The sequence below is a fragment of the Perissodus microlepis genome, chromosome 17 (assembly GCF_051167445.1).
Source record: "Perissodus microlepis isolate ML-2025 ecotype Zambia chromosome 17, ASM5116744v1, whole genome shotgun sequence".
NCBI classification, from domain to species: Eukaryota; Metazoa; Chordata; class Actinopteri; order Cichliformes; family Cichlidae; genus Perissodus; species Perissodus microlepis.
This window is the reverse complement of record NC_140477.1, coordinates 10,814,555-10,839,886: the sequence shown is the minus strand read 5'-3', so window position 1 is coordinate 10,839,886 and position 25,332 is coordinate 10,814,555. Positions and strand designations below refer to the sequence as shown.

Sequence of the window (25,332 nt, the reverse complement as noted above, 5' to 3'; positions counted from 1 at the left end):
TTTTTGGGCTTGTAGTTAATACAGTACAGAAATTCACATTACAAGGTGCAATTAAAGTTCCACGACTACACCCATTAAAAAAAGAAATGGCAGATCTTTGTTTATAGATAGCCTCTTGGGGCAGCAAAGCACTGCTTTTAATGTAGCTGCTGTTTTTAGATCGTCTTCTTACCCACATGCACTTGTGGGTTTGTTCTACGTGCTGCGTCTCCACAGCGTGTAAAAACAGCAGTTCTTAACTTAAATACCATTTTGAGCAAGAGCACAAAATTACAAGGAGCATAATGTGATGAGTATGCTGGTTCTGATGCTGTAGCGCCTAAAGACATCAGTCCTTTCTCTCAGACACTTCCTCCTCATGGACAAACCCATGCTGCACATGTGAATGCCAAACAACATCAAGCATGCTCCTGTATCCTATCCTGAGCTATCCTTTTTTTGGGGTCAAAATTAGAATCGGGTAGTTTTATTATTTATTTATTTCATATTTTTATGGGCTGAGTCACAAAGTTTTGAAATTGCACAAACTTTAAAGAAAGTTAGAAAAGTTTTTGTTGCATTTCAGCAGCAAACCTCAAATGTATCACTTCACATTTTTTTAGAAGAAAATTTGATAGTGAGCACAAGCACCTGGCATTTAGTATTGCATACAATCTGTCTCCCATTCTTTACTACACATCATCTCATTATCTGTGGCTGCTTTTGCAACTCATCTTCTCCTTTTCCTTAAGCTGACTAGATAATTCAGAGTTCACTTATTGCAGTTATCTATCAAGTACTTGACAGATAAGGACATCCCCTTATACACCACATGTTATCTGCCTGGCTCACAAGGTGAGGCAAGGAACTTGCCAACAGCACAGTGACACTTAGGAGTAATCCCCTGTGTGGAGTGGGCTTCAGGTGTGCTGCCTCTGGGGATCATCTTGTTTTTGACTTTGATTAATGTTGGCGTGGACACACATCACTGGTCAGAGACCGTCAAACGAAGACAAATGCACAAAATACAAAGATGTGTCACTCATTAAATACATCGGTGCATTTACACAGAGACTTTGACACGAATCGGCAGGTGTTTTGTGCCACATGACTCATAACTGCACATCCAGTCACATGGAAGGAGTTTGGATGGGGAAACAGGCCTGTATTGTCAATAAGGTGTTAATAATTCAAGCAGTTGAGCAAGTAGCGACTGTGCCCTCCAAGTGCAGTTTACGTGGTGCCTAAATTAAATGTCAGCAGCAGCGAGTGTCAACAGGCTGTGAGTATGAAGCGTGGGTGGAATGGATTAGGGAGCTGATTCAAATCGGAGATAAGATAATGAAGACAGAAGTTAATTCATTTTTTCAGGCTGGGGAATAAGGGCACCTTATCCTTGACAGACCGAGAGAGGGAGAAAAAAAACATGGCATCGTCTGTGAAATTGTCAGGAGGCTAAACAGAGCTAGAAAGGGAGGGGACATCACAAACACATTCAAGCTTCCGTCAAGGGCATCTGCAGTCCCATATTTAGCATTTCTAATCTTCTGTTACTGACTTAATTTCTTTGAAATGACCTGATTTGAAATCCATAGATCGTTGTGAAGGAGATCAAATCCATTGATGCACTCTATTGATTGATGCCATCTTAAAGAACCCAGATGTGCAGCTATATTTTGCCATTTCCTTCAGACATTTTCCATCAGTATTGTTTGTCCAATCTGAACCTAATATGGCCAACCAGACACACTGAATAGAATCATGTGCTGTTCTTTATTACACTAATCTGCTTTGATCTGCCACTAGCCAAACTCCCCCCGCACTCGGTTGTACTGTCACAGTTTGCATCACAAACTAAGTGGAAACTTCTCATTCGGGAAAACGTCACATGGTAGCTACAAGCAAAAGAAAAGAAGAAATGGCATTTTCCATATCTGATCTTTCAGGCCCATAATGAGACATTTCTCTCCGCCTCCTCTCTTTCAGGAAAGTGTGCTCTGTTTTCTGCCTTTATTCTCCAAATGTTATTTCCCCAAATGCCACTCCTTCTTTTTCACATTCTATTATGTTCCACTGCGCTCTGCTTATTTCATATGGGTTCGACATATAAGAGCAGTGATCAGGGAGGAGATCTGCCCTGTGGGCCTCCTACAGACAATGATATAAACATATTATGCATAAGGAGCAGATTGAGTGAAAGGGTGAAATAACAACGCAATCTTAATAACGCCCCGGACCTCACACACATACACATGGGCTGAAGTCCCCACCCCCCCCGGTTGCATCCACCCACACGATGATAAAGATCACTTCAATTAACCCAGGCTTAGCCTGCAGCCTGGGTAGTCATTTTATGTAGAATAGAGGCATTCTGTGCGTGTACTGGTGGGAGAGGCTGCATCCCAGTTTCATTAATTGAATCCTATTTGGCAGACAGGGAAGGAGGAGCATGCAATTGACTGATTCATTCATTCATTTCCACACACTTCACATCTTCATGCACATGCTCTCAAACACACACACAAACACGCCACCCTAGAGGGAAGGTATTATTGAATAGAGACTTTGTGACATCCTCTCTCACACAGGCCTGCACAATGCTCTGCTAAACTCTCCCTTCCACTGTCAGTCATCATATGTATGTGTGGGCAAAGCAAAACACATAAGGGTAATAAGATATTCTCTGTTTATTCACCCGAAACAAGAATAGATGGAAGGAAATACAGAAAGTGACACCTACGCGGTGATATGTTTTTTTTTCCTATTCTTAGTGGTTGTGTCAGAAATGTGTACAAATGGGGAAAGAAATACCACAGAAAATTGCTATTGTTTTGAAGAGAGATTTACATTATATTTGTGTTTCAGGTACCTGATAATGCAGTAATGGCCTTGGTTCCCAAGCAAGTTACAGCCTACAACTCTGTAAATAACTCCACCGTGTCCCGAACTTCTGCAAGTAAATATGGTAAGCCAGCCTCTTTCTGTACCATAAGTTTCAGTTATCAGAGAGCCACTTTCTTAGCTGGACCGAGTTTGCTTTAGAAACTATATGTATTTTGTTTTTTAATGTATTCATAACTCAGTAAAAGAAATATCTTAGGAATTGATGCTTGGTAATGCAAATGAAAATTATTAGCAAAACTATACGTATAAATTTATTTGAAATAAAACAATCCACTCAAGGAATAAAAATATTGCATTTGTCCATTTTTTTAATAATCCGGTGTTGTTAGAGTAACTCACTGACCCTGATGGTATCACTTGAGGACCCTGCATGTCAGCAGTGGCGGACCAGAAATACAAGATTTCTAAAATATAAAGAGAGAAAAACGCACTCTTTCCTCAGTTGTTCCGGCCTCTTGAGAATCCAAAGTGGCTCCTCTTATCCTTCCATGTGCCTGTGTTTTTTCCTGTGTGCCTTCTACACGTCTCCTTGAACCTGAAAAACCATCAAGTTTGTTGATGATCAAAGGGCTAAGCCTCACTGGTCACAAACACTTCAGACACTTCAAATGTGGTCCCAAGTTATTAGCATTGTCTCATCTCCATATGGTCTCACCTCATCTCTCCAGCTCTAAATTAGACCAGATAGGGCAAGGTGAGTGGTGCAACAGAAGAGGGAGAGAAGGAGGGTGCCAGGAATACCCCCCTCCATACACACCCCACTATATATATATATACATATTTATTTATTTTTAAAGGGACTGACTTCAAATGCAAGTGTGATGCACTTCACAACTAGTGTGGTACTTGAGAGTGACTTTGAACTCTCCCTGAGTACAATAGCCAAATAGTGAAGAAATAGACAAGGGTGAATTTAATAGAGCTGCTGAAGAGCAGCAGCAGGAGGAGGAGGAAGAGGAGTGGGGCTGGTGAGAAAGTTGTGCAAAAAAAGTTCAAAGATTCAGACAAACATTCTCTATAACATGTTGAGTTGGAGAATGAAAGGAGAAACCTTTGTGTTTGATCTTTGATGTAATGTTCCCATCAAAAAACCACAAGAAGGAAAAGAAGGGAAACACGGGAAATATAACAGCGCGCGTGGAGCTGGATCAGAATAGAATAAAAAAAAAAGAGAGAAACTCTCTCTCCTGTGTATCACTCACTACGCATCACCCTCAGCTCTCCAACTTCTTGAATAAATAATTACCACAAAATGAGCACACTGTTCTGCCATACCACAAAGGCAAAGCTAACAATTCAAAGCAGCACATTTTGTGTCGCGCTTGTCCTGCATAGTGTATGTGGTTTATTAACCTTGTAACAAAGCTACAGTCAAATAACGTTCAGTGAAGTGCCCTATAGGAGACGCAGGCGTTTGAATTTTTTTAGTTGATCATGCTGCGATCAAATATGAGTAGTCAATACACAGACACACAAAAACACACACACTTTGTATCTGTTGTCTCCAGCTGTCCCTTATTTTCCCGCAGACTCTCTTCTCCATACACTCCTCCTGCTTCTCTCTCTGGACAGATTGATTTCTGTCACGGTGAAAATCACTCTTTTTTTTTTTTTTTTTCTTTTTGCACTCCTCTCCAAACCGCACCCACTGATCAATTTTTTTTTTTCACACTGTGTAAACATTCATTGAGCCATGTGTTTGGAAATGTCATCGCCGCTCCGGCCATTGGGTGGGCCATACATATTTCATCTCGTCTGACACCTGTTCGATTTTGTGTCAGGCGGCAATGCTATGTCTTGTCACTTGGAGAAGAAGCCATGAAAAATTAACCATGCAGACTTTCTGAAAGTTTCATATCCAATCTCACACACCTGTAAATTGGAAACCTCAGACCAAGAAACTACATTCTGTTGCTGACATGCAGGTTATAGTTTTCTTTGCCTTTTTGGTTGCATTTTTTTTGTATTGTGTTTGTGCTGCCTGTGACTGATTCTTTCTTTTTTCCTTTTCACTAGTTTGATTTAGCTTTAATCTGTCTTCTGTGACTATCTGAACAACAAAACAAAACTTTTTTTAATGATTTTTACTCATCTTTATAAATTCATAGATCATACTATGAAGGCACAATTTTTATAAAAGAAAATTAACACTTATCTGACTCTGTGTTTTGCATAAATTAGCAGCATTTCATAAACTGAAGCGTGTTGTTTCTCACAGAAAACATCAAGTACACTGGAAGCCCCGACAGCCTTCGTACCCGTACTCCTATGATCACCCCCGACCTGGAGAGTGGGGTGAAGGTTTGGCACTTGGTTAAGAACCACGAGCACGGAGACCAGAAAGAGGGCGACCGCGGGAGCAAGATGGTCTCTGAGATCTACCTGACAAGACTTCTGGCCACCAAGGTTAGCAATCTATGTTTAGGAGAGACACTAAGCTGTGAGGACCTACTGTGCTAACCTCTAGGTCCATATTTTTGTTCTTAGTCTCTACTAGAGCAGCTTTGCATGATTCACAGGCCAAATAATCATTATTTATATTGTATTGGGCCTTGGTGCAGCCCATCCTTTTATCCACTGTTTTTAAAAAAAAAAAAAAGATGTTTTAACTTCCTTTTAAGCTATCTTTATTCTGATTAGCTGCCCCTCACAAACAGAAAGACTGAACAGCTGGTGGGTGGGGTACAGTGCTCACAGACGGAGCTGCGTTTCTGTAATGACCACATTAGGGATATCCTCTCGCATTAACTCAAATAAACTTTCCCTATGTTTAATTTGAAGAGAAAAATCAGGAAAGCATAATAGGTCTCCTTTATCTAGCAACTTGCTCAATTCACCCAATGCTACGCGCACAATTTATATGATCAAACCAGACAAAATAAAGTTATCCAACTCAGCAGTAGCATCTTTAACTGAAGCAGTTCAGCAGGTGAAAGGCTAAAAGGTCACTCCATCTTTTACCCCGTGTTATAATAACGAATAAAATCCCTCGCTGTATTTAAATATTCATGTTTACTTTGGATGAGTCATCTCAGTGGAAAAGATTATTCAAATGTATTCCTCTATCCCCTCAGGTGAGAATGAGAAAATGGATATTTCTGTTTGTTTTTCTTTTTTCATTACTGTTGCATTGATGCAGCAGCATATCAAAAAGGGTAAAGAAGAAAAGACCGATGAAACCAGTGAAGGTTTTTCTGTTATAAAAAAAAATTATCAGGCAAATATAGAAATGACTATAAAATTGGTCTCTTTGAGTGCGCCTTGCGACAATGGCCCCTAAGAAGGAGAGAAAAAAAATACAGTTAATTTGGTTTGGAGGAAAATGTGACTTTGATCCAACAGCTGAATGCAAATGAACAATCCACTCTTAAAGCACCTTGTCCCTCTTTTTTCCCCCCCACACCAATACACCCTTTCTATCAGACTCAGACAGCCATATGGGGAGGGTAAAAGAAAGTGTGAGGCTGTGAGTTGAAAATGTTTAGAATGTGTTTTTTTTAATTCACCAGCACTTCCGCTTTTCATCTCCTGAATGTCTTTGTTTAGCTGTTAACACAGAGAACATAAACCCAGTGCAATATATGCAATATAAATGAAAAGTGTCAGGAGTCTAAAGTGGAGTGTCTCAAACACACCGGTAGCACATCCATTAAACAGGCACAGAGGGAAGAAGCAGGATGATCATCCTTTATGGAACATGTTGGCTAATGAGCAGGAACATGGAACTAATTTGGGTGTGCCAATTCCAACTTGTCTTTGAAATAGTACATCTAGATAATAGGCAAACAAATCCTCTTTTTTGCCGCTGCTGTTTTTGTCTTTATGAAAGCGTGTTTGCTTTCCGGTGAACAACAGCCTCTACAACCACAAAAGCATTTACAGCAATAAGAAACCCTTTCCAGTTATATTTATTTATCTCGATCTAAGCTCAAAATCTAAACACAAATGATTTAAACTAATGCTACGCTGCTCGTTCTGTTGTTCATATTGATACCAAACACATCATTAAGATATTTGCAATGTAGGGTGGAAAAAGTTTATGCTTAACATTAAAACAGTACACGTTATCATCCCATCTACCAATCCCACTATAGATCTGCAAAACAGAATCTCATTTTTTATTATCAGGAATTGTTGATTTGCATTTAGCTGGGCAGATTAAACAAGTTATCTCAGGGAGTTAAGATACTTATCTGTCCACAGTTAGACAAATTGCCTATAATTTGAGGCGATTTAGCCTGCAAATGGGCACCCAGCTAAGATGAATTCACAGTGGAGTAATAGACGAGAAACCCAGAGTAACAGCTATAAGCTTAAAGGATTTATTGTAGCTGTTAAACAGAAGTTTAACGTACACATACCATGGTCGCTCTGCTGAAAAGATTACCAAAGAGAACCTTAATGCTCTACCATGCTACACTGGAAGGTGTTTAGGAGCTATGGCTGAGTTGTGCAGGACCAATGTAGAGCACTACAAACACTGCAGAAAACAAAATTACATATCAGCTTGACATCATCCCAGTACTGAAGCATAGTAATCATCATAATTTTGGTGGGGTTTTTGGTGTTTCTTCGCTTCCTCTGCACCTGGACAGCTTGCCGTGATCTGGAGGAATACTTATTCCCAAGTTTAGCATGACAACTCATAGGCCCATCCAAAGGTCTTATAGTAGAACAGTTATCCCGCATATTTACTTAATACCATACAACTTGAAACACTGATGTCTGCCTTTTTGAGTAGATATATCACCGTGACTGTCTAATAGATTTATTCAGTCATTGTTATTGTACTGTCTTTATCTTGCAATATAAAGCACCTTGGGGGAACTGTTGTTGTGATTTCACCCTATATAAATACAATTGAACTGAATGTTTCACAAAGACAAAGGTTAGTATGTGATTATTTACCATATTTCGTTTGTCTCTACCTTGACTTGGAATACTACACTTAATGTACATTCTGTACATTCACTTAATGTACAGAATTCACCCGCTTGCTGCATACAATGCTACTACTGCACATTCACCTAATGTATATAATATATAATGTTCTTCCTCTCTCCTCCCCTTTTGCACAAGTCGAGGAGCGTGTCAGGTTACATTTCACTGCGTGTTATACTTGTATAACTATGCATGTGACGAATAAAGAATCTTGAACTAGTGATACCACATACTTCTTATAGTCAGTACACTTAAAATTGCAGTGAGTTGTTTTTTGAGGTCATTTAATACTAAAAAAAATAATATTTTGCTCATACTTATACATTGATTAGTGGGTAATTACCTTCCATCCATCCATCTTCTTCCACTTATCCGGGGCCGTGTCGCAGGGGCAGCAGCCTAAGCAGAGAAGCCCAGACCTCCCTGTCCCCAGCCACCTCCTCCAGCTTGTCTGGGGGAACACCAAGGAGTTCCTGGGCCAGCTGAGAGATATAATCTCTCCGGAGTGTCTTGGGTCTGACCTGGGCCTCCTCCCGGTGGGACATGTCCGTAACACCTCACCCAGGAGGCGCCCAGGGGGCATCCTTGTCAGATGCCCGAACCACCTCAACTGGCTCCTTTCGATGTGGAGGAGCAGTGGCTCTACTCTGAGCCCCTCCTGGATACCTAAACTTCTCACCCTATCTCTAAGGGAGAGGCCAGCCACCCTTCAGAGGAAGCTAATTTCCGCCGCTGTGTATCTGCGATCGCATTCTTTCAGTCACTACCCACAGCTCGTGACCATAGGTGAGGGTAGGGACGCAGATCGACCTGTAAATGGAGAGCTTCGCTTTTATGCTCAGCTCTCTCTTCACCATGATGGACCGGTACAGCATCCGCATCACTGCAGCTGCAGCACCGGCTGCACCGTCCGTCGATCTCCCGCTCCCTTCTCTGCTTTTGGTGGATGATGTAGTTGGCTTCATCGGGTGATGGCCTCCAGCTCGCTCTGGAACGGTTCGCAGCCGAGTGTGAAGCGGTGGGAATGAGAATCAGCACCTGCAAATCTGAGGCCATGGCCCTCAGCTGGAAACGGGTGGAGTGCCCACTCCGGGCGAGGGACGAGTTCCTGCCCCAAGTGGAGGAGTTTAAGTATCTCGGAGTCTTGTTCACAAGTGTGTACTTGCGTCTTCCAAAACATATTTTCACAAACTTCATGAATGAATTCATTAAGAATACATACAAGCAGACGCTGGTTTGTTGAAGCGGCCATGTTGTCCCGCCATCCTAAATACCTAAACAACAACAACAGCTGATTAAAAGCTAACGTAATGCCACCTTTAAGGTCATGCTTATGTCCTAAAAATAACACCATTGTTCTGATAAGCCAATTAAGTAGATTCCCACATCGTATGAGACCAAAGTGCCCAAGTTCAACAATGTTAGCGCCACTTCGAAGAAAGTTTTACTAACACTGGCTGACTCATCAACTCCTTACACAGAGTTAATAGATATACACATCAGGAGAGGTAAACACTTGCTGACAGCATACACTCACTACAGTTAAACAGTGACCAGAGTTGTTTGTCCTACAGCGGCCACCGTAGCACCGCAGGATTATGCAGTAGAACTGGGAGGTGTATGAAAACAGGTGACTAAAAATCTGCAATCTGCTGACATTTAGTGGTGAGATTCTACACACCGTAAAACCAACAAGTCTGGTGATCAGTTAACAGGGAAAGAGAGGCGCAATAGTGACTGTGAAGTGCAGGGCATATGAAAGAAATTAATAAACAAACTACAGATCCCAGAATAGGATGAGGCAGGAAAAACAGAGCAGCTATCGTCATGACACATACTGTATAGTTCTCCACACACCTTCACACATGCACACGTTGCCTCTCAGCCTCTGTGAGTCGCTCCATTTTCCTGCCATTATCCCGTTCCTGAGTGCAGGAAGGTGGCTTCTGACTACAGACAGCGCATCGTCTTTCCAGATGGATTGTTTTTGAGAAATAACCAGTTTATCTTGGCTGGCCATCTCTCTTGCTGAGAAATGATTGGGCAGACAGGCAGTGTAATTGACTGCGTTTGGCTTTCACCTTACCAATAAATACCTCTCCTTGGCAACGCCACTCACATCTCTCATATTAGCTCCATCAGTGACACTCTTGAGTGTGGGTACAGGACGTGTTCACGTGTGTGGACTGGTGCAGGGAAGGATTGCATTTTCCCTCCACTTGTACACTTGAGAGTGTGTGTGTGCGCGCGCCTGTCTCAGCCTCCCTGTTTCATTGCTATCCCCAACGTCGCTTTCCTTGCATTTCAATGCGGAGGCAGATGGCATCAAAACATCCAGATGACACATTGTGTTTAGAGTGCAGTCTAATGACAGGGTAGATGGTCGTGGGGGGGTTATGTTGGCAGTTTCAGCTCCACCAGGGACCAAGAGAACCCTGTGATGATGACAGTGTTGATAGTGGTGCACCCCTTGAGATCGAGGATGACGTAAAATGTCACAGCCTAAGCACTAGTAGGCACATACACAGATTTCACTGTCTCTGCACACATGTACCTGATAGGCCTTCTCTTAGCAACTAGGAAGGCACGTGGGCTTGATATAGAGATATGTGATACCGTCTTCATAGAAAAATGGTAAGCTGCCGGGAATGTGGGCCACATTAGAATTATAGCCGTGATTGTCAAACTAACAGGATTCCCTCCTCCCATTCTCCCCTTCTATCTCTCCTGACTCTGTGATTTGGTCACCCGCTCCACCCAAATTGGATTTTTATTTGCCAATGCCTGTACACACCTCATCTGCCACACTCAATGGCCTCTTCTTCTGATAGGAAACTTGTGTGGTTTCATTTCCATCTCTGGCTCTCGCCTTCTTCCCGTGCATCCCATCAGCTCATTCTTTACAAGAGGATTAGATTCTCTCACTCTCTGTCTCTCTTCTCCTCCTCCTTCTTAAAGTCACCAACATTAAATCAAATTAGGGTCAATGGTGCAGTGTGGGAGCTAATCCGGCAGCACAAAGAGGCTTAGGAGATGCGCCTCCTGTTCCTAGATATTATTAAAAGTCAGCTGTGAAATAACAATTTCCCCCATCAAAGCTGCAAGCAGATTTAGGGGCAGGGTCTGTGAGATATGAGTCAGACACATAAACATCGGAGCTGGGAGAGAAAGTGTCGTGCACTGCACAACTCAAACTGACACAGAAACAAATATACATATTAATGGCATTTCTGCTACTGTTAGTGAAGTTTTGAAAAATGAGAGAATGACTGAATCTTTGTAACTCTCCTCTCCTTGCTCTGTAGGGTACGCTACAGAAGTTTGTGGATGACCTGTTTGAGACCATCTTTAGCACAGCCCATCGAGGCAGCGCTCTGCCACTGGCCATCAAATATATGTTTGACTTCCTGGATGAGCAGGCCGACAAACACAACATCCATGACCCGCATGTCCGACACACATGGAAGAGCAACTGGTGAGTTCATTTAGTATCTGAATCTAAATATGCTGTGGGTGCTGATATAGAAATATACATACACACCAAGTAATTGGTGTCAAGCGCACAGAATGGGAATGTTTAAGACTCCTTAAACAGTTATTTGGATCATTGATGGGCATTTTGATTTTTAAAAGTACTACAGGCACACTGGCATTGCCTGGGTATTGCCCTGTCAGAGCCAAGTTTCACAATACGCCTCTTCCTTTCCTAATATCCATTAACCACAGGGGTGTGTAATCTTCATTAAAGCCAACCACAAGGGGCTAATCCAATTGGCTGCCAAGACTCTCCATCTATTATCATGGATAACTGGGCCAAAAAAAAATTCCTGTCACTGTGGAATTCTCTAAAGTGACAGATGTTCACTCCCAGGTGCACAAGTACACCTCTAAATTAATATCCGCTGATTAATTTATACCATATTGACCCCTGTGAGTCCACCTTAAAAGGTTGGCTGGGGTTAAATAACTGACAGTGCCCTGGAATGGGGTGAGCAGAGGAATGAAAAGGTGAAGAAAAGGAAGTGAACACAGTGGGAGTTAAATGCACACTAATATCTCATTAGCCTCATAGCCTCTGCCAAGATCCCAGCATGCATCACTCAGCCCAAGGCCCAGGAGAACCACAGATATTGGAGGAAAAATTTATGTGTATCGAGGGACGAATCGACATAAAGGAATGGGTAGGGAGAGGCTGATTTACTTTATTTACTTATTTACTTTACCTTATGAGCCTAATTTTAGGGTTTTACCTCTGTGTTACCGGGCCAGTCACAGTGTGTGTTAAGTGTTCTGAGAAGTCGACGTGCTTCTCCCCATTAGACTTTCACTGTAGGGCTATAAATAAAGCACAATTTATCATAGCACAGCCTGAGAAAAAGCCACTGAGACTGAGCACAGTTTGTGCTGATGCCACCACAAATACCTTCTCAGTGTGGAACGTGCATATGATTGTGCCCTTAAGCACCTCCCCGCGCGTGCATATGCATAACCTCATGACCTCATCTTAAAAGACTGCAATCTTGGCTTCAACAGAAGCCTTCGTTTTGTCTCATGGTAGAAAATAATAATGTCAGTGTCCCTTCCAAGCTGAGCCCCCATCCCATTAAACCTGTCAGTTCCACAGTTATTGTACACGCCATTAACTTCAACTGCAGCAGGAGCCCCTATATTCTACTACTACCCCCACCTTGAGGGTTCCCTTCCTTCCTTCTGTGTCCCCTGATATAACCTAACTTATGTTAGATCCTTCAGCCTTATACCATTGTCATGTCGTGCCAGTGTATTTGTTGCTATAGCTTACCAGTCAACCGTTTTGTTTTTTTTATTAGATGAATGTTTAGAAGTTTGCGAACCACTATTTTCCCCCATTCAGTGAGAAAATTTTCATATTTTTTCTAAAATAAAAGCAAACAGTTGCTTTGGCATGATTAATGCTGACCACGTTTCCATACACCCTAAAGACCTGAAAGTGACCTTAATGTATCGCTGAACTTTTATAGTACAAGTCCTTTACATCAAAGCAAGACTATCAAAAAGAAAAAAATACTATGCCTTTCTATACCTCTATGATGCTGCTACACTAAGTTTTAAAATGTGCATTGAGCAGTGTGCAAAGTGCTAAATATGAGTGTAAATGACCACCAAGATATATTCAGATCAAACCAAACTGCAAAAGGCATGTTGTAAACACTATACCACCTAATTATCATTTGTCCTGCACATCTTAACGGCTGAAATAGCCTTTAGATATGTAGATATTAGTTCTTAAAGCATTTTCTTTTGCTTGACTGTCAACAGAGATGCATAGTAACTTTGCCTATGCCTATGACGTGGTTGAGTGGTTGGTGGCTGTCAGGGACCAAGCAGTAAAGCATAAAGGACACAGGTGGTTTTAATTCAAAAATATGAAAATATATTTAACAAAGCCAAAACTTAAACAGGCAGACCAATAAAAGAGGTCAACTCAATAGACTAAACTCAAGATAATAATTAACAAAACCTCAAACAAACATATGATAAACTGACCTGCTGAAATGACACACACGGGGGAAAACAAGATGGCTGCCATATAACCAACTAATACAAAACAATTAAACAAACATGAAACACCCCCCAGGCAATGAAGCATGTGGTGCTATCCAATTAGGCTGTCAGTGGTACTTCAGGTCTCCCAGCCCTTTGCCACACCTTTTGCCAGACAGGAGGAGAAGCCAACCCCCAGGTAACTCAAACAAAGAAAGATGTATTAATATAACATAAAACAGAACTTTGACCTTGCAAGGTTAATATGTGTGCACGCCATATAAACATTGGAAGGTGTGATGGAAAAATAAATACATTTAATAAAGAAACAATATTGAACAATAAGTAGAATATTTTAAAGTAGTGACTGTAAATTAAACTAAGGTGAATCAACTGGTGGTGAGGTGTGGAGCTTACCATGTGTGGCATGCCATCACAGTGGCACACCTTGCAGAATCACGACAGATGATTAAGGCAGATGTACTAGGTGTGGACTTTTGGTATTTGGGGGAAAAAAACAGTTTAAACTGCTTTTTGAAATAAACTGTATTTTCATGGTGCAAAGTTAAATTTAGTTAAACTGTTAGTTTTGTATGTATTGTGTGACAGAGTTGTAACATGTTTTGTATGTGTGTACAGTCAGTATGTGCGTACATGAGTCACTGGCTCCCAGAGAATCTCCAGATGGTATCTTTTGGATTAGTGGCAGTGTGTTAGTGTCTGCTCTCATCCTCACTCCTCTGTATTTGGTCCGCATGTGTCTGTCTATATGCGCTGCATTTCGGGATGGAACAGACAGAATTTTAATTATTGTGCAAAGCTGCCACATACACCCCTCTTTTCTGCCATCATGCTGCAACGCAATCCTACTCAGATTGCTTACTACTACCACTGCGGCAGACCTAAGTATAAGGTGCCTATCACAGGAATAAAATAGCACAGTTTTGCTTACTTAGGCCCTGACTGGAACCAAACTCAGTCAGGTCACCTTTATAAAGCTGTTAATTCAAAATTTAGCTCACTGCATGTCTATGCCATAATGGCACCAGTGAGATGTTGTACATCACAACATCTGTGATTCTTTTCCTGCCAATGGTAAGCTAATTCATTAGGCCCATTCCACAAAATGGGCAGAACATCCTAAAACTGCAGATTCAAAGGGCTGCATGAGGTGGTTTTCAGGGACCACAAGGGGGACTTAGCTGTTTGCAGGTGTTGTTAGGTACCAGTGTTAAAGTGTGGATGCATTCAAAAAATAAGAGAAAAGCAACTAGTTAGAATCACATTTTGCCTTTAGAACAGAAATAATTCTATTTACATCTGCCCAGTTTTGGTAAACTATATCACGCACTTTCAAGTGATGAATCAGTGGGCCCTTTTCTTACTCTGCCAGCATAAATTCTTTAGGATATGAGATGCCCTTGATCTTGGCAGCTGATATTTAACCTAATCCCTAACCAAAAGGACCGATCATGACCATCATTCAGATTCCTAAAGCTACTCAGCAGGAGTAAACTCAGATTTGCCTATTTTCAATGGACAAGGCATACTTATTATGGTGGTAATTTTGCACACACAAAATCTCATCATCTTAGAATCCATTGCCCCATTGAAACGCCAGCTTGTCAACAATCAAGACAGCACAGCAGTCGTGTTAATATCCCTTTGATCCCTGCACCTAATCCCACTAGATTTTTTGCTTAGATTAATTTTGAAGTCATAATGCTGAGTCTTTCCTCATTCTGAGTTTAAATCCTCTTTTGTTACATTGTACAGCTGAATATCTTTGTGGGTGGTTGTACTAGAATAAATGCTCAGTGGATTGTCGAGGAACACTGGCGGTACTTTAAATGAATGCGTTTCAGGTTTTATTTTTGGTTTTTTTTTACATTTTATACTCTTTTTCTCCTACACGCAGAAACTTCTGTGTAGCGTAGACTGCAGCAGTGTCTTTGTTGATTTTTGTCACATCAGCTAAAAGCGCAGAGCCCAGAGATCCAAGTAACACTCAGCTTTTTCTTAATACCACCTGAGCCCCTTTCACAGCAATACACAGATAAAGCTGGCCCTATATCTATTCATTTTGGCAGAAACAAGCCCTGCAAATAAACAGACTTGTGTATTTTTATTATTCCTGACAGGCAAAAAATAGGACCCACTTGCACAAACAAGGCAATATGAACTGTGTCACTGCGCGGCCCCCAGCGAGGACCCCTGGACACTGCGAGGAAAAAAAAAAATGAGAGCCAGCCACCACCTGGTTTTAAAGATAAAGGCTTTATTGAATTGAGCACACACATCAAATAGAGCACATCAGCAACAGCAGGGCCTGTGTACTAGCTTTGCAAAGTGAATGAATCCTCGTCCCTTCTGGCGAATAATATGTTCATGCCTATTGACTAGCTGGCTGTAGCAAATTTGAAAACGGCATTTAGGGACTTAATCTCAGAGCAGCTCAACTGGACATAGGCTGTTGTTTTACTTCACACTCTTTGTTCGCCCATTTGAATGGCTATTCAAGCATTCTGTCACCGAGACAGAACTGAACAATCACTGCAAAACTCTTTTTTTTTTCCACAGGAAGCCTAACAGACTACATTAGTTAGCATGACTCAGTTTTAGATTTTATTAAGAGACTACCTTTATTTATTTTTTTTACAGGTAAAAGGGCTTATATTAAAGAATTTCATATTGTTGTGTCCAGAATTGGAAATATCAAGATTGGGAAAATTAAAAGGAATTTAAAGAAAACTGCAACACACAATTATTTATCAGGGAATGAAAAGTTAAAGTGCAAAAGCTGCATGAGTTTGAGTTTGATACTAAACTACTTCTCTTTTCCCTCTCTGACAGCCTACCTCTGCGTTTCTGGGTGAATGTGATTAAAAACCCCCAGTTTGTGTTTGACATCCATAAGAGCAGCATCACAGACGCCTGTCTGTCTGTGGTGGCCCAGACTTTCATGGACTCCTGCTCCACCTCAGAGCACCGCCTTGGGAAAGACTCACCCTCCAACAAGCTGCTTTATGCCAAGGACATCCCCAGCTACAAGAGCTGGGTGGAGAGGTAAGCTGTCAAGAAAAGCGCATGTGCATACACACCAATTACTGGATAGATGAAGAGAGAAAGAACCATCAGAAAACCTGCATTAAGCGTGTTTCATTCCAGCACACACAATGCGACTGTAGCAGTGTGATCTATGAGCTGTGAAACCCAATCCAAATTACAATGCAGTGGGAATAGATGGGAGTGCCCAGGGCATAAGATCTACAGGACATAGGAGTCAGTGTGTGTGAGTAGGGGGGAGAGAAAAAAAAATCAAGGGAAGCATTTTTGAGAGTTGCAGGCAGCAGAAGCCGGTAATTTGTTAAAATGGAAGTTTTATTAAATTTATTTGTCAGCAGGGGAGGCAAAGAGGTCCTGAATAAAAGATGGGGTACTGTGAAGTGGTTCCGAGTATTTATGTGGCTGTAGCGTTGTTGCAAAGCAAGCCTCAGGATGAGAATATATGTGCAGTGCTTGAATGGGTGGAACCAAATGAGGGGATTCAGGCTCGGGATTGTGTGGCTCTCTCTGGTCTCCTATAAGCGATGCGTGGACAGAATAGAGCAGCTGCTACTGTGAGGGGAAAATGCTGGATGCATGTTTTGTTTTTTTAATAACTGCATATAAACAGGGAATGCCTGGTATCACAGAATGGCGTCAGTGCTAATTGCCATTTTGTACTTTTACAAATGATTCTTTCAATCAGTGATTACTGCAAAGTGAAACTGTCTTAATCTTTTTAAAGAGCCACACTAATGGCCAAAAGTGGATCTTATGCCGTTTCACTTTACTGTCCAAAGTGCCACAGCAAGGGATTTACCGGGGGGGGGATTTTTCAGGTCAGAAAGAAACTGATCACTGTAGAGGTTCAGACGAGATATCCTACTGTTCTGTCTCCCTCCTCCTCTATCTTGGTTAGAAGGCCAGTGGATATCTCCATCCCTTGAAATCAGTGTGTCTCGCTCAGTACTACCCTGCTGAGACTTTGCTTGAAACACCACTTCAGCCACTAATAAATTACATAAGACAACAACTGCATTCAGCACTTCCATGCTATGCAGCTGGGCAGAGCCACGATATCCCAAAGCTTTTTACTTGCTACAATATGTTGATGTTATTAAAAAGGCGTCGTGAAGTGAAGCAGACCCGTGAGCTCCTGCCACCTGCTCTAAATTTGATGTGGGAGTTGAAGGTCTCCAGACAATGACAAATCCATCACACCTGTCATTACATTATTTGTATACAAGACTGCTTGCATATAAATCTATACCTTTAAAAGTATGGGATACGTGTGGTGGTTTTTCTTTAACGGCTTTTAAACTTCAGTAGTAAACGTTACTGTAGAGACATCGGCACTTGCAACAAACTGGATGTTAAATTGGTAAAGCAGTATTTTTATTTCACTTCTGCAAATAATTGACCAACTAATTATTTAAAGATTTCAATGAATTAAATTTAAAAAGTTGGTGGTGAAGAAGAATGCCAAATTGTGGTTGATCTCATTAAAGATATACTCACATTTTCCACCTAACACGACAACACTAGTAATGAAAGTGATCACAGCAAAAGATATTTCGCAACAGCAAAAATGCAAACACTGCAGCAGCCTTTAATCCGCATAATCGTCACACATCAGTTCAGTTTGAGGCTCTCACAGTTTCATATTGTGACAGGTTATTTCACATTTCAACAAAGAAACTACTGAACAGCTAGCTTACTTAGTAAAAAGTAACCTGACTGTAGTGGCTGGGCCTACAGCTATCTTGTGATTTATACAATGGAGACTTTAACTTTGCTTTCCATAGATACCACCTCTTATTTTTTCCCCCTTTTATTGCTTATGCTTGCTTTAGTGAATGTTATGAGCTTGTTGAGTCCATTCTCATGTTCATGACACTAACAGGGCCCAGGTCAGAGCTCTAGCTTTCAGTACTGTGCAGTGTCAATACAGCTATGACCTCTGTGAGTAACACCCACCTGCCTTCTCCTTTGCTCTGTTAGCTCTGACAGCTTGTTTCCTGGCAAATATCATCACACGCACTCCCAGAATTATCCATCCATACAACGGGCCTGTCCTCAAGTGGCTGTAGCTCCAGGAATTTAATATGTAAATAAGCAGCTTTAATCAACACAGTTGATATGGGCAACACAGCTGCTGCTGACAGTGACTGATTGCCTTTAGCTCAGTGCGGCGTGTGTGAGTATACTGTATGCTGCTGCAGTGTTCCATTTTAAAACATGAGGCCTCTCTGCATCTACAGATTCCATTTAGGTCACTTTACTATGAAACATGCTTTTCGTCTCTATGCTCCACGCATTAGTCAGGCATTCATAAACGATGAGCTCCGAGGTAAACATCTGTGTAAAAATACATAACTGGGCATATTCTGCTTTCAAAATCATTTAGCACTTTTCCTTTTAGCATCTTTTTTTTGCTGCTGTAAACACACCTTAATGCTTTGTATTGTTCCTCCTGCCCTCTCTTCACAGATACTACTCAGACATTAGTAAGATGCCAGCGATCAGTGACCAAGACATGAATGCCTACCTGGCAGAGCAGTCGCGGATGCACATGAATGAGTTCAACACCATGAGCTCTCTCAGCGAGATCTACTCCTATGTGGGGAAATACACTGAGGAGGTACGTAATGCTGGGACCTATTACACCTTTGGGCAACACATCAGTGCTGTCGCTAACTAAGGGGGTACTTATAAGAGGCAAATCGCACCACGCCCAGGCATTTAACCCCCAAAAGTCATGAAAAGTCAATGAAAGAACAGATAATGTATTAAAATGTGGGAAGTAAAAGGGACAAACTAAAGCAAACTTGAAGCCAAGAACAGTGAGTGTAGGCCAGCTGGGTACAGTGGGACAGTCAAGCACTCCCCAAATCCAAGCCAGTATATCAATAGCTACAATCAATTTCCATAGTAACACAAATAGTAATTTGCTGGATTTTTAAAGTCCTGTTATGTTGAGTGCTTTTAGTAATAGCGTTGTGTGTCTTTTTCATGGTCACGCCGGCAGATTGTGTGTGCACTGGATCAGGATGATGCAGCCAGGAAACAGAGGCTGGCCTTTAAGCTGGAGCAGGTGGTGGCCTTCATGAGTCTGGAGAGCTGAGAACCGCACTTCCCAGGGTGCACTGGGAAGAGACCCCGTCAGAAACCGAGCCGTGCCTGAGCGAAGACCTGTCCCCATCTTTTTTCATCATGTGACTTCCTCCCTCCGCCTTTCAGAGATGAATTCTTCCTCTAACTTTTTTTCTGCTTCCTGTTCCCTGAGAAATCCTGTTTTTGTTTTTTTGTTGTTGTTTTTTTTTTTCCCATTCACTCTGCTGCATAGACTAGTTTACCTGAAGTTATGCGAGGGGTGGCCCGGAGCTGAGGTTGGCGTTTCCCACAGTGCAATGTGGGGGATCCCTCAGCTTCACCACAGAGAAGCTTCAAGGGGTGATTGCTTGAAAGCTGGCCATATTGGCAATGTGTCGATCCCCCCTGTTGGAAGGAAAGAGGGGAAAAACATTTTTATGTTGCCTTCAAGAATTTACACCGATAGGTAATTCTTTAAAAACCACAATGTTGGGTGTCCATTTTGTTGAGAACTTTTCAGAATAGGATAGTTAAAATAAAACCATCTCTAGAGTTCAGTTTATTGTAGTTCTATATTAAATATACAGAATCAAGAGGAAGCATCAACACTGATGACTGCAAGCCAAATGAACACCTCTGAAGAAAATTCATGCAAGGATGGTTTGCCAAGTTTACACTGTACCTTCAAGCAAAGCATACATATCCGTGAAATCTGGGGCAAATCCAGGCAAGCCTAGAATGTTCTTGTGTTCTTTAATGTAGCTGGAGTTGTATTTAAGAAAAAGACTGATGGGGGAAGGGAAGGATTATCGCTTCTCTGAACTTTTCCTTTACTGAACCATGATGAACTTTACAAACCAGAGCATCCCCAGCCTATAGCCCTTTGCGACATGCACACATTTTTACCTGGCCCAGCATACATTTAAGAAAGTGCTCATGATTTCTGCTTCCATTTGGCTTATATAGCTACTGCAAAATTAAGCTATTAGATGAAACCCTGGAGCCCCCGCCCAAGTTGGATCCTTTGTAAAAAAAGAAAAAGCACACAACCAACTCTGGAAGACAGTGTGTTGACTGCTAATCCAAACACCAGTAGCAGTCTTTGCCTGGCTCTTGCCACTTCCAACCTTGTGTCGCCGCTGCGACGGTCTATCAAAGCACACACATGCACACAAAACGCACACACACTCAGCAGCTACCCAACATCCTGACTGCCCAGATTTCTACGCCAACAATGGAGGAGGTAAAGGGAAGAGCTGACTGAAATGCACTGGGTAAGAAACTGCTTGATCAAGAAAAACAAGAATGATTCAATACAGTGTGTGCTACCTAAAGAGGCTCTGTTGTGAGAGTAGCACTTCTTTCCCGGGATGTCCCAATTTTAAGACTTTTGTGTGGAGAAATCAAATGACACGGACTTAGTTGGTCAGCCAAAAACCAAAGGAGCTTGAAATTTTCAAAAATGGTCAAAAATGTATTTATAAAGTGCCACTGAGGAACTGACAAACAAAGGACTATGTATAAGACAACCACTTCTAAGACAAAAAAAAAATATTGTGACTTGAACTTTAAGCAACATGTGTGATTTTTCTGACCTCAGTGTGTCGAGGTGAGAGGCTCTGTGGGCGAGGTGATCCGATCCTCCTTTCTCTTTTCATCATCCCGGGTCTCTCTGGCTCTCGGCACACCGTTCACCCCTTTTTTCGTCCAGCTCCTGACTTACCAGTTTTTCTGTTTTGCACAAGCATTGGAGATGGTAGCTAGTTGCATACGGCAAAAACCCCAACTCCTGAGTGTGTAACTGTTTGAGGCGCTCTTGTCTGTATTAGTGTAGTTGTCCTCAGTGGCGGCAGGGGGCGGCCTTCTCCAAACCTCAAAAAAAAAAAAAAAAAGAGGAAAAAAGAAAGAAAGAAATTTTAAAAAAAAGATCTGATAAAGCAGAGCAAGACGTGAGCATCACGGCAAGATAAACAGAAAATGATGGACATAGATAAGACTTGTTGGATGTGAATCCCCACTATGGGAGAGAGCGATGTAAAGATGGAGGTGCCCTCCGTACATTTTGACCTCTGCCCTTTCTTTTGCCTTGACAACGTGCCCCATGTGGTGATGTGAATGTGTGAAGACCGCCCTAGGTCCACCTTGGGTCCTTTATTGGCTTTTTAAGCGCATGTAAAACGTAAACAATTTAAGAAACTTATTTAAAAAAAAGTGAAAAATAAGAAAATTAAGCCTTGCAATGATGATGTGGATGTGTTCTTTTATCTTTCTTTTGCTTGGAAGAATCAAGATGGAAAAAGTGGATTGTTCATGTTATAAAAACTATAACTTTCGTTTAAGGTGGAACCTTTATCCAGACCAGTCCCCCTATGACACAGTCTCGTCCCTATGATTTTTTGTGACGTGATAGATGCTAAATAAAGGAGTTACTGTATACCTTTGCATGTTGACCTGTTTGGATGGTATGAAATTGAATTGCCTTGCAAAAAGATATTTAGAGACTTCTACAACTGCTAGGGGCTTTTGAAGTCATTTCCAAGACAACTGCTCATTTTCTGGATGTCATTTAAAGACAGCATGTACCCCATTTTGGATTTTCTTGTCCCATTTACTGTGTCCTCCATTACAGACCAGCACTCTTTGTGTGTGACAGCTGTGCCGCCTCTGCAGTTTAAATCTGGTCAGGCAGAACATTTCAGTTCTTTTTTTTATTGGTTTTATTTTTTCCTATTGAAAACTCCGTTAGAGTATTTCATCGTGATAAATGCTCAACTTCCCAGAACAAAAAATCCCTCCTTTACAGTGATGAAGCCTGCCCATTTTTTTTTAAAGAACAAAATATGTGCAGTTATGAAAACAGACGGGTGTGATTAGATGCAGGTTCACGTCCTAAAAAGCAACTAAGGATTGCCTCAATTTGCCAGCGCAAGATGTGAAAATGAACAACGAAAAAAATGAACACCAAGAACAAATTAAGTAGGCCTATACCTCTAGTTTATCATCCATAGCAGTAGAGGCGCATTAGCTTTGTTAGACTTATGTTGTAGACCGAGTTTAGCAAGTGACTCCATTTTTTTAAGGGGTCATTGTCTGTTAACAAATTTCTGCAGCTTTTTGAGAGGTGATCAAAAGGTTTTGGGAATTATGTCTTTGTGCATGTTTATCTCTGCAGTGTACACTGGATGTCCTCCACTGCATCTCAAAACCAACCTTTCAAGTTGAGTTTCAATTAGCAGATCTGGAGAAAGTCACAGTAAGGCAAGTCTGGCAAATGTTGAGCGAACAGACTTTGTGTGGCCACAGAACCCCTGCGTTTCGAGTGCACTGCGTGATGGCACACACCACACTTCAGACACGGAAAGTCTGAACCCTGAGTTTATATTTAGGATACAGAACCTACTGGAACATTTGTTCCATGCAAGTTTGGGCTCTACTATATACACACTCTGAATGTGCAAATTGGACTTTTGGGATTTCACCTTCAGGGTTATCATCTAGTGTTAATCATATATGGTTGTTCATCTTCATGGCCAAATTCACAGAACTTTTTGATCACATCTCATACAGCATACAGAACTTCTATTATTTCAATTTAGGATTAATTTTAGGGACATCCAAGGTTTCTGTTCCCAGCAGTGTGTTACTAAATAAGGTGAGAGCCCTTGGCTGTGATTGCAAGTCTGCTCCCCCGGCGTCTCATCCTGTCTTTCATTTCTCCCCCCCTCACCCTGTCACTTCCCGGGCAACAAAGGTCGTCTGGTAGTAGCCACCTAGCGTTGCCAAGAGCACAGATAAAGTTTCCACCTTCAAACGTTTTGTAGGAACTAAAAATGTCCTCCTAGCTCAGTGTTATAGCAGATGTTACACAAACATGCTAGAAAAGACTTTTACTAGATCATATTTGAAAGATAAAGAGTATCTTATTGAGAGATGAAAACGAAACCTGGGGGATATAAGGCGAGCTTCTCTAACTTTGTTATAATTAATTGTATACCTGTGTATGTAAATATAATGCATTCCTATTTTGCAGTCAAGAACAAAATACTATTTGTAATATAGAATAAACTTTATTATGAAACCAAGCATTTCACGAGTCTCGTTGTTCCTTATTGTGCGAGTTTGTGAGAAAAACCTACCTACAGTGCACGCAAAGTAACACAATTCCATAACAATCAGCTTATAAAGACTACACTGTGTCTTTATGAGCTGGATGGCACTAATTTCCTTTTCAATTCCCGTGACAGTCGCTACAGGGTATGTTCAGGGACGTAGAGGCCATCACAAATCCCCCACTGTGGGGTGCCAGACAAAGCAGCAAAGAAAAGCTACACAATAATGCATGACAAAGAGTCAATTGTACTCTGGGATTTCTCATTACTCCCTTGCTGTTGACTTTATACATGCCAGGATACACAAGGGATAGAACTGTACTGTAGCTGCAAGATCTCTCCTGTGATAAGAAACACCATCATCTCTAAATCTTTAAAAACACTTGTCCACATAATTTCAGACTTTAAGTGTCCAAATTAGTCAAAATATGGATTCATTCAATCAGTTCTGCCCACAGTACCATTGGGGAAGATAAAGGAAACCATGGATCTGGACCTGAATGCAAGTGGCTTCAAGGGTAAACCTCTAAATAAGCATCCAGCAATCATAATGTATCTGAAGACTATCACACAGCAATGACATCCAATTCAGCTAAAGCCATTAACATCATCATAGAGGCTGACACCGGCTAGCAAAGCATAAAGAAACATCCCTGCCAACTGAGAATTGAAGATGAAAGCTGAGGTACAAAAAGCTGGTTGATCCGTCGTGAGCAGCAGATAGTAGCACTGGATGGAGTCAGGTATTTAAGCAAGTAGGTATGCCAATGGCATCCTTAAAAATTATAGTCCTAAGCCACTGTTTTTACATCATTCATTGTTACAATTTAGAATGTAGAGGATTGGTTCTTGAGATACTACATCACATTTTTGAAGCAACATCCTAAGATTCGGTTTGTACAATACACAAATACAGTGAGATATACCCCAGACCCCTAATGTATAAAAATAAAACATGAGGACACAAACAGTATCCTGTTAACTGAAAAATTACTTGTACTATAAAAAAACTATAAAGTGACAGGGCATAAAAACTGTATGAATGAGAACAAAATGGTGATAGAAAAAAAACGATTATTCGAGAAGGAAGTACACAACAAAACAGAGCAAATGTATTTTGTTGTCTTAAGGTTCTAGAGACCAAGAAGGGGATATTTCATGCATCTTATTGGAACTAAAGATCTATGTGGGACCAGAAAAGGTCTCAAAACAGAAGGAGAAATGATGAAAGTTTTTAATGAGCCTAGTGAAATTGCCTCAAAAGATTCAGGCTTTAACCAGCTGAACAGTTCAGACATCAAACGGAAGAGAGAGAAAAAACATGTCATCACCTTAAAGTTAAAAAAGAAAATCCTACATCTGCATCTTGCCAGATTTATTAGTTTTCTAATTCCGCATTCAGAGCTGGATTTTTTATTTATTTTTTTAATGTGGAAACTGGCTAATAGTGAATTTTCCAACTAATGTGCAACTCTGGCTTACTGGACCTGGACCTCTCATTGTATTTGGCTGCAAGTCAGCCTGTTAACTTTGCCAACTTATGCAAATGCTGCTTAGCTCCTAATCTGTGTTGAAATAAAATAAGCTTCATGGGCTACCTCCACAGCTCCCGTTTATATTGTCAAGAGACAAGTTACAAAAGCCGATCGTCTTTAATGAGAGGCGTTTCCTGACATGATGTAACCAAATAACCAGGTCAAAAATATTAAGTAAACAGTCGCACTGGTAAAAGATTAGC

General features: G+C 41.3%; 1 protein-coding gene across 3 annotated transcripts in view; it reads left to right on the top strand.

Moving 5' to 3' along the window:
- Positions 1-23,567, top strand: part of plxna4 (plexin A4) — a 248,709-nt gene extending 225,142 nt beyond the window's left edge. For all 3 annotated transcript variants that reach the window (XM_084909874.1, XM_084909873.1, XM_084909875.1), the window contains exons 27-32: positions 2,845-2,944; positions 5,102-5,289; positions 11,130-11,299; positions 16,201-16,413; positions 18,883-19,033; positions 19,421-23,567. In XM_084909874.1, coding sequence (XP_084766000.1) covers positions 2,845-2,944; positions 5,102-5,289; positions 11,130-11,299; positions 16,201-16,413; positions 18,883-19,033; positions 19,421-19,516 — 918 coding nt within the window. In that variant the 3' untranslated portion in view covers positions 19,517-23,567. The remainder of the gene's footprint in view (positions 1-2,844; positions 2,945-5,101; positions 5,290-11,129; positions 11,300-16,200; positions 16,414-18,882; positions 19,034-19,420) is intronic.
- The last annotated feature ends 1,765 nt before the right edge of the window (positions 23,568-25,332 follow it).